The 8,878-nt window shown below is 39.5% G+C and overlaps 1 protein-coding gene across 1 annotated transcript in view; it reads left to right on the forward strand.

Moving 5' to 3' along the window:
• Positions 1-8,000, forward strand: part of SLC35F1 (solute carrier family 35 member F1) — a 544,808-nt gene extending 536,808 nt beyond the window's left edge. The window contains exon 11 of the mRNA XM_064294807.1: positions 7,772-8,000. Within this exon, the coding sequence (XP_064150877.1) occupies positions 7,772-7,996 (225 nt within the window). The 3' untranslated portion in view covers positions 7,997-8,000. The remainder of the gene's footprint in view (positions 1-7,771) is intronic.
• Positions 8,001-8,878: the final 878 nt, after the last annotated feature.

An 8,878-nucleotide genomic window follows, 5' to 3' on the forward strand; every position in this document is an offset into this window, starting at 1 on the left:
AGTCCCAACGATTCCACTCCCAGGCTCTAAGACACATATGGCTGCTGAGAGATGTATTGTCACTGCTCAATTGTCTTCTTCCCACCCTAAGACGCTTACAGATTGGCAGTTTCCTTCCCCAGATTGTTGACCAAGGTTCGACCCTTCAATTCACATGTATACGTGGAGACTCAGGAAACATTAGACTCACTTTTCAGTTATAAAGCCTAATTTTATCAGAATATCATATTTTCTCTTAAGCATCTCCAATATGGCAGCATTACATTTAATGATCCTCTCTTTTGATTGGTATTTTACTATACTTAGTCACTGATGAGTGTTTAAACTACCCTGGCTCATAGAACCTCCAAACTATGTAAATCTGGTTCTGTTTTAAACAGAATTGGGCTTATTTATTCCTTCTTGATCTAGAAATCATGGGTAGATGTGCCAGCTGACTTATGTTTATATGTGCATTTTACATCACAAAGTATGGAAGTACAGGGAAAGGTTACTTTGTTTTATGCCACAAAGAATATTCAGGAAAGTTTTCACAACTGCCTCCTGATCTATGTACAGGTTCCTCATGAGCACAATGAAGTGTTCTGGAATTCCCATTCTTCTCAGTGTTATGCATAATTTGTTATGATCCACACAGTCAAATGCCTTTGCATAGTCAATAAAACACAGGTAAACATCCTTCTGGCATTCTCTGTTTTCAGCCAGGATCCATCTGACATCAGCAGTGATATCCTTGGTTCCACGTCCTCTTCTGAATCTGGCCTGAATTTCTGGCAGTTCCCTGTCAATATACTGCTGCAGCTGCTTTTGAATGATCTTCAGCAAAATTTTGCTTGCATGTTACATTAATGATATTGTTCGATAATTTTCACATTTGATTGGATCACCTTTCTTGGGAATAGGCATAAATATAGATTTCTTCCTGCCATGAGGCCAAGCAGCTGTCTTCCAAATTTCTTGGTATAAACTAGTGAGCACCTCCAACGCTGCATCCGTTTGTTGAAACATCTCAATTGATATTCCATCAATTCCTGGAGCCTTGTTTTTCACCAGTGCCTTCAGTGCAGCTTGGACTTCTTCCTTCAGTACCATCAGTTCTTGATCACGTGCTACTTCTTGAAATGGTTGAATGTCAACTAATTCTTTTTGGTATAATGACTCTGTGTGTTTCTTTTATCTTCTTTTGATGCTTCCTGCATCTTTTAATATTTTCCCCTTAGAATCCTTCAATTGCAACTCAAGGCTTGAATTTTTTCTTCAGTTCTTTCAGCTTGAGAAACACCAAGTACGTTCTTCCCTTTTGGTTTTCTATCTCTAGCTCTTTGCATATATCATTGTAATACTTTACTTTGTCTTCTCGAGCCGCACTTTGAAATCTGTTCAGTTCAATCAATAATTAGTTCTGATCATTAATAAAATGCAAGCACAGTCGTTTAGCAAAAATGACCATAGTCCAATATCAGGAAGCATGCCAAACCTCTATTTAAAAAAAAAAATCCACTGCCATTGAGTTGATTCTGACTCATAGCTATATTACCCAGAGGCATATACCACAAAAGGACTCTTTAAAGTACACTTCCCAGGAAAGAAGGAAAAACTAGACCCACCATATAGCAGTGGTTGGTACATGTGGTCAGTAAAAGTAGAGCCTAAGCCCAGGGCTCTTCATGTTCATTCCACCCTAAGTCTCTCTTAGGATTACCCACATTCCCCTCTGCTCACCCCTGCCATCGTTTTAGTCAAGCCAGAAAAAGAAAGCTGCCCTTGAAAATTGCCCTCTCCCTCACATATTCTAGTTGATATATTTATAAATTTACCTTGAAATGACTTTCAAACCATGTATTTTTTATACTTGTATGGGTTTTGGCCCAATAAAGCCATTAGTTTATTAAAACTTAGCTTAGATGTTCAAGGCAAAAGCTAAAATGAAAATTTGGTCTGCCCTTACCTGATGCGCAAAATGGCCCATTAACTAAATAGTAATCATATTGAGATGCCAGCTGGCTAAGCGCTAGGATTAAACTCTGGTTGGAGGTTAAAGAGCTTTATTATCAATCTTCCAAGCCATCTCATTCTGTACAATGGCTTGTGTTTCAGATTGCTCTAAGCAATACACAGGGATTGTCATTATGTACAATGAGTGCTTTCTGACCCTTGTTAGCAAAGAGACCCATCAAAATGGGAAAAGACAGCAGTAAAGTAAACAGAGTCTACAGTGTGGTAGTGTTAATACAGAGTTGTTGTTAAGTGCTGTTGAGTTGATTCTGACTCGTAGGGACCCCATGTACGACAAAAGAAAGCACTGCTTGGTTTTGCACCATCCTCACAATCATTGCTATGCTTGAGCTCATTGTTGCAGCCGCTGTGTCAGTCCATCTCGTTGAGGGTCTTCCTCTTTTCTGTTGACACTCTACTTTACCAAGCGTGATGTCCTTCTCCAGGGACTGGTCCCTCCTTATAACATGTCCAAAGTATGTGAGACAAAGTCTTGCCATCCTTGCTTCTAATGAGCATTCTGGCTGTACTTCTTCCAAGACAGATTTGTTCCTTCTTCTGGCAGTCCACAGTATATTCAATAATCTTTGCCATGCTATAATTCAAACACATCAATTCTTATTCACTTTTCCTTATTCATTATCCAGCTTTCACATGCATATGAGGTGATTGAAAACAACATGGCTTGGTGCAATGAGTCATTTAATTTCTTGACTGCTGCTTCCATGGACATTGATTGTGGATCCAAGTAAAATGAAATCCTTGACAACTTAATACAGGGTGCATATCCTTTTTCAGCTTCTCAAAGTCACAAGTTAGATAAAATGCAGGCAAAGTATGTCTGCAGCATAGAACATGTAGTGTCTTCTGATGGCTACAGTTGGTTGGGGAGAAGACTATCAAGTACACTTAAGACAGTGACCCAAAACCCAGTGCCCTCGAGTCGATTCCGACTTATAGCGACCCTATAAGACAGAGTAGACAGTGACACATATTCTTAAATGAAGGCAGCAAGCCCTGTACCCAAAACTTGCCTTTTCTGTAACTCAGAGATGGCTTTCAATCCTCATCTAATATTCCAGAGAAGATCCTGTTCTCTTTGCTTAGGGAAAGAGAAATAAGTATTTCTTTGCAATTAATAAATTAAGCAGCCTGGACTATACAGAATTTTTGTTTATTTGATTGGTCAGGTTGATTTGTTTTTTGTTTGATCCGTCCAAAATTAGGGGTCATTCTATTGACTATACCTGATTTTTTTTTCTATCAAGCTAGAAAAAGAAAAATAATAATAATAAAACTTTGTCTTGCTGAAGAAAATCAAAGACACAAGGGAAAGATTAGTCCAAAGGACTAATGGAGCACAACTACCACAGTCTTCACAGACTAGGTCCAGAACAACTAGATGATGCCTGGCTACCACCAGTGACTGCTCTGGCAGGGATCACAATAAAGGGTCCTGGATAGAGCAGGAGAAAAACGGAGAACAAAATTCTAACTCGCAAGAAAAGAAAAGATCAGACTTACTGGTCTGACAGAGACTGGAGAAACCCCTAGAATATGACCCCTGGACACCATTAAACTCAGTACTGAAGTCACTCCTAAGTTTCCCCCCTCAGCCAAAGATTAGACAGGCCCATAAAATAAACAACAGCAAACATAGCTCAACCATGTATAAGAGTCTAAATGGGCATGCCAGCCCAAGGGCAAGGATGAGAAGGCAGGCAGGAGAGGACAGGAAAGCTGGACGAATGGAAATGGGGAACCCAAGGTCAAGAAGGGGAGAGCGCTGACACCTCACAGGGTTAGCAACCAATGTCACAAAACAATATGTGTATTAATTGTTTAATGAGAAACTGATTTTCTCTTTAAACCTTCATCTAAAGCATGGTTTTTTTTAAAAACTTGGCTTTTTAAAAAAAATTGAAGCTTTTCGTCATCATTTCTAACATTGAATACTTATCCAGATTAATCATCATGTTTGCCTTACTGCTCTGTTTCTGGGCTTGTGTATTAAATGAAAATTTTCTCTACTGTCTATTAATATAACCTCTTGGGTGACTTCCAAGATGCCTCTGTCATATAAAGTTCCATGCTATCTATCTTTAAACCATTTGAGAGGAGATTCTGTATGAATTAAGTGAAAATTCATTGGAAATAAAGTATGTGGTGTCATTCTAAGGCTGTATCCCAGGATTTATCATTCAACCTGATAGTTCCATGTCCATAAAAGGGATGTTCATTTTAAGTGGTACATTCGGGTATTATTTCTTACAATGGCAAAGTTATTAGCTTGACAAAAATAAATATTTGAATCTTTGTCATATTGATCAAGTCAGTATACCAAAAAACCAAACCAAACCCAGTGCCATCGAGTCAATTCCAAATCACAGTGACCCTACAGGACACAGTAGGACTGCCCCATACAGCTTCTAAGGAGCACCTGGTGGGTTCGAACTGCCAGCCTTTTAGGTAGCAGTCGTAGCTCTTAACCACTATGCCACCAGGGTTTCCCAAGTCAGTATTAAAACCGTTGCTGTCTGGTTGATTCCGACTCATAGCAACCCTATAGAACAGAGTAGAACTGCCTCATAGAGTTTCCGGGGAGCACCTGGTGAATTTGAACTGCCGACCTTTTGGTTAGCACTTAACCACTATGCCACCACGGCTCCCAAGTCAATATAGGGGAGCCAAAAGCAGAAATTGAAATTAACTCAAATCCTTCTAGATGGATGCTGTTGTTGTTAGTTGTCATCGAATTGACTCCAACTCATGGCACTCCCATGTGTATCAGAGTAGAACTGCACTTCATAGGGTTTTTAACACTATGACCTTTTGGAAGCAGATTGCCAGGCCTGTCTGCCAAGGTGCCTCTGGGTGGCTTCGAACTGCCAACCTTTTGACTAGTATTTGAGCACTTAACCTTAAGTTTGTGCCATCCAGGGACTCTTTCTAGGTGGATACCATGTATCAATCAGATCCTGTCCCTACCCTGAGGTCATTTCGATTGCAAACCCTGTCCATCCCATGTTTATGAAACCTCCTATGCTAATCTACCAATCAACAGTCCTCAATCATCTACCCAGACTCTTGCCTTCTCCATATTCCCACCCAATTCATCATCCTACCTTTCTCGTCTCACTGAACTCAGGTTCAAAGGTGACTTTGGAGCCAATGATAAAGGATCAACTCTATGACTTCCCTTTCAGTGGGTGTTTGTTTAACATTTTATGTATGATAAATGACATTGGAGTATCTAGTTTAAAGCTAAAAATTTGAAATACACCATTGGTGCAGACTGATTTTTTATTGTTTCTTTAGCCTACAAAAAACTCCCCCATAATTAAATTCACTCATTCATTTGAAATAAAAGCCAATAACAACATTTATTAGATGCCTACATAGTTCCAGGCTGAATGCTGGACACTGATCAAGAAAGATGTAGTCCCATAGTCAAGCAACTATGGGAGGAAGACCATTAAATCAATGACTGTAGGAGTATTATAATTGATTACAAAATGATACGTGCTGTAAGAATAACAATAGCAAAAGCAATGATAATGACAACAACGAAGTTAATATGAATTGAATCCTTGCTGCAAGGTAGACACTATGATAAGTGCTTTACATGTTTTATCTAATTTCATCTTTATAACCACCCTACCTAGTAAAAATGTCCCCACATTATTGATAAGGAAGCTTGGGCCTGGAAAGGTTAAGAACTTGTCCAAAATGACAGCTAGAAACTAGTACAGCTAGGATTTGAATCCAATTTGGGATTAGAATCCAGTCCTAACTTCTAAACCCTGTACTTAATCTTTCTTCCTTCATCTGCTTTGTTGGAGGCAGGCTTGGGTGCAGCGGGAGGAAGTGCACTAAGACGCTGCAAGGCTCTTCACCTGAAACTGGAGGCAAATTACCTGGTGTTTTCAAACTTAAAGTCATTAACACAGAAAACATTTGAAAGGATGGTAATGGTGGGAACAATCCAATTTCACTCACCAAAGTTTAGGTAAAGGATGAAACTCTTGAATGTAGAATTTCAGGGAGCAAGTTGAAGAGGTGTTTGGGGCTAAGTTACTTTTCTGAGATCATATACAACAGTTCTGATTCAGTGATCCTCCTTTCCTACCATCTTATTTTAATAAACAAATTCATAAATCAAAGAATAAGGCACATTTATTTTTATAGGGGGAAACTGAATTAATTACTTCAAGCTAATTAAACCAAGTTGTTACAAGCTGATGTAAACACATCAGGGGAATCATCATCATGTGGTTTGAATGTGAAGAATAAAGGAACTGAGAGACAGGGTGAGGAGGGCTCTAGGAAGAAAATCAGAAAATCACATTTAGTCTTTTTTTGCCTTGCTGCTGTGGCACACACACACACACACACACACACACACACACACAGCAGAGACTTTTAGCTTCAGGGGTACCTTTTCCAAGTGCCATTTTCAAGACTGCTTTTCCTATAACTGAACTACCAATTACAGCCACCTTTTAACTTGTTATTATAGCTTGTAACTTACTTTACAGAATATCTGCATTCTTCTCCTGTTCTCCCTTCTTCTGGCTTCCCATTAATGTTTGTCTTTTTATCAGTTTTCAGTTCTTTCAGAGTCTGAGCATAAAAAATAAACCAGGAAAATCAAATTGATCCGTTTTTTCGCAGGGATGCAGGCTGTTGTCAAGACTGGGAAAAGAGCTATTGACTAAAATGAGATTTGGCATGCCATCACTGCATAGTATCATATTTTGGTCTTTTGTTTTGTTTCGTTTTGGTCTGTCTACTCCTCTGTTTTTCCACTGGGACTATTAAGTCCTTGACAGTAGAGACCATATGTTTTTATTTCTCTTTCCCTAGTGCATAGCTAAATTTTTGATTTAAGAAGAAATCATATAAGAAATTATATGTCGAATGAAGGAGTGAATGTATGGATGAATGAAACAATAGAAATCCCAATACTCATTGTGCTGCCTTACTCTCACCCAGTACCTACTCAAATAACTACTTCCAATGAAACTACTCAAGAAGTTCCAAAAGTTGAATATTTTCAAAAACATATGTAAATTCTTAGGCACTTGTATAAACTGATATCTTTTTCCCCCACAGAACTGTAAATTGCCCAACAAGTAGTTTAGAAAGCAGAATGCAGTATGAACAGCCCTCTTTGGTTTTAGATTGGTGGGACAGGAATGGAATGTTATACTCTTTCTTTCGGTCCAAGGACAATCTCATCTTGCAAAGATAGGTCCCAAAGTCAATAACAGCACCTTCTGGGGAAACAAATAGCTCCTGAATTGGATTAAGGTGAAACGAGAGTGCCCCAATGTAGCTGCATTATTGAGGGGCCAGTTGTTTATGGCCTCTTTACAACCTTAAATGAAATATCTATATTTCGTCTGGGTTTAATGAAGCTACAAACAACCAGCTCTTTCCTGAGTGATGTTGGAGATGTTTTGCTTTTAACTTGTTGTAATTTAAATTATGTTTAACTAGCTCTCCCACCATACCAAGTACACAGTCCGGCACTTCAGAGGCAATTAGGTAAGCATTCCTCTGTGTTAGCCACCAGGTCTAGGAAAAAGATAAGGAGAATCCATAAGACCAAACCAGATTAGGAAGAGAAAATACACTTTCCATCAAGAACCTGGCAAACTCATCAAGCTGCCTACTCTGAGAGGAAGCAGCTCTACTCCGGTCCTCTCTGCCTCTTTCATGTGTAAGTGGCTCTGCATCAGCTGCTAAGTGACTTTGCTGTTGTGTTTTTTAGTTTTCAGGACTTTACCTTCTGTCTTTCTTCACCATCCTCATCGGGCTGGTGCTCTACTCCTCAACTTCCACGTACATAGCCCAGGACCCCCGAGTATACAAGCAGTTCCGCAATCCTTCCGGACCTGTTGTGGACTTACCAACCACAGCTCAGATGGAGCCTTCAGTCACCTACACCAGCCTGGGCCAAGAGACCGAAGAGGAGCCCCACGTCCGCGTGGCCTAGGATGAGGCCCTCCCTGCCTGCTGAGGACAGCTCAGTGGCCACGTGTTCACCCATCATCTCTGTATTGTACATAGAGAAAGGTATTTACTAGGTGCAGTTTACACAGGTGGACTGCAAGGTAGCAAATCGGAAAGGCTGTAAAAGGAACAAGCTAAATGTCACTGGAGATGCTGACTTGGAGAAATGCCTGTCTAGTGTGTACCCTGATCACAAACCCCCTGCATCAATTACTGTGAAAAGTTTGGAATCAGAAGCAAGTATTATTATTTGTGTTGTTAGTATTACTGTCATTACACCAATTTTCAGGAGGATGTTTTGTACTCCTCATGGCAACTATTGCCAGATCCGTGTATAGTTAACATAACTCCCACTTTTCTATGGCAAGTCACTTTTTAAGAATCATTATTTCTTTTGCACAGACTATCCTTGTGATGCATGCCACAGGAGCTCCACTCCCGAGAATTTTCCTTTTAGGGACCTGGTGGCAAATGGTTTCCTCTGTTACCTGTTGGATTGCCTGCTCAATATGTATTTTGTGCTGTGACACTTGTGGGGAGGGGCAACTGACCATATAATTCTCTATTCTAGGAATAGATGTAAAACAAACGTTTTAGCCTTTTTATATTTCAATCTGTGATTAATCCAGGACTTTGCCTTTCTGTTGTGCCACACGATTCTGCTAATCAAGTCCCTGTAATAACAGGATAAGGAGTATTCCATTTCTGTGGTTTATGGAAAACCCCAGAAATAACATCATTTGTGTTTAGGGTAATTTTTTATTTTAATCTCTCTTTCCTTCCCTGTATCCTCTCTTCAAATATATATATATATATATGTATGTATGTATGTATGTGTGTATATATATATGTTCTATATTCTTTC

Source organism: Loxodonta africana, chromosome 1 (assembly GCF_030014295.1).
Source record: "Loxodonta africana isolate mLoxAfr1 chromosome 1, mLoxAfr1.hap2, whole genome shotgun sequence".
NCBI lineage: Eukaryota > Metazoa > Chordata > Mammalia > Proboscidea > Elephantidae > Loxodonta > Loxodonta africana.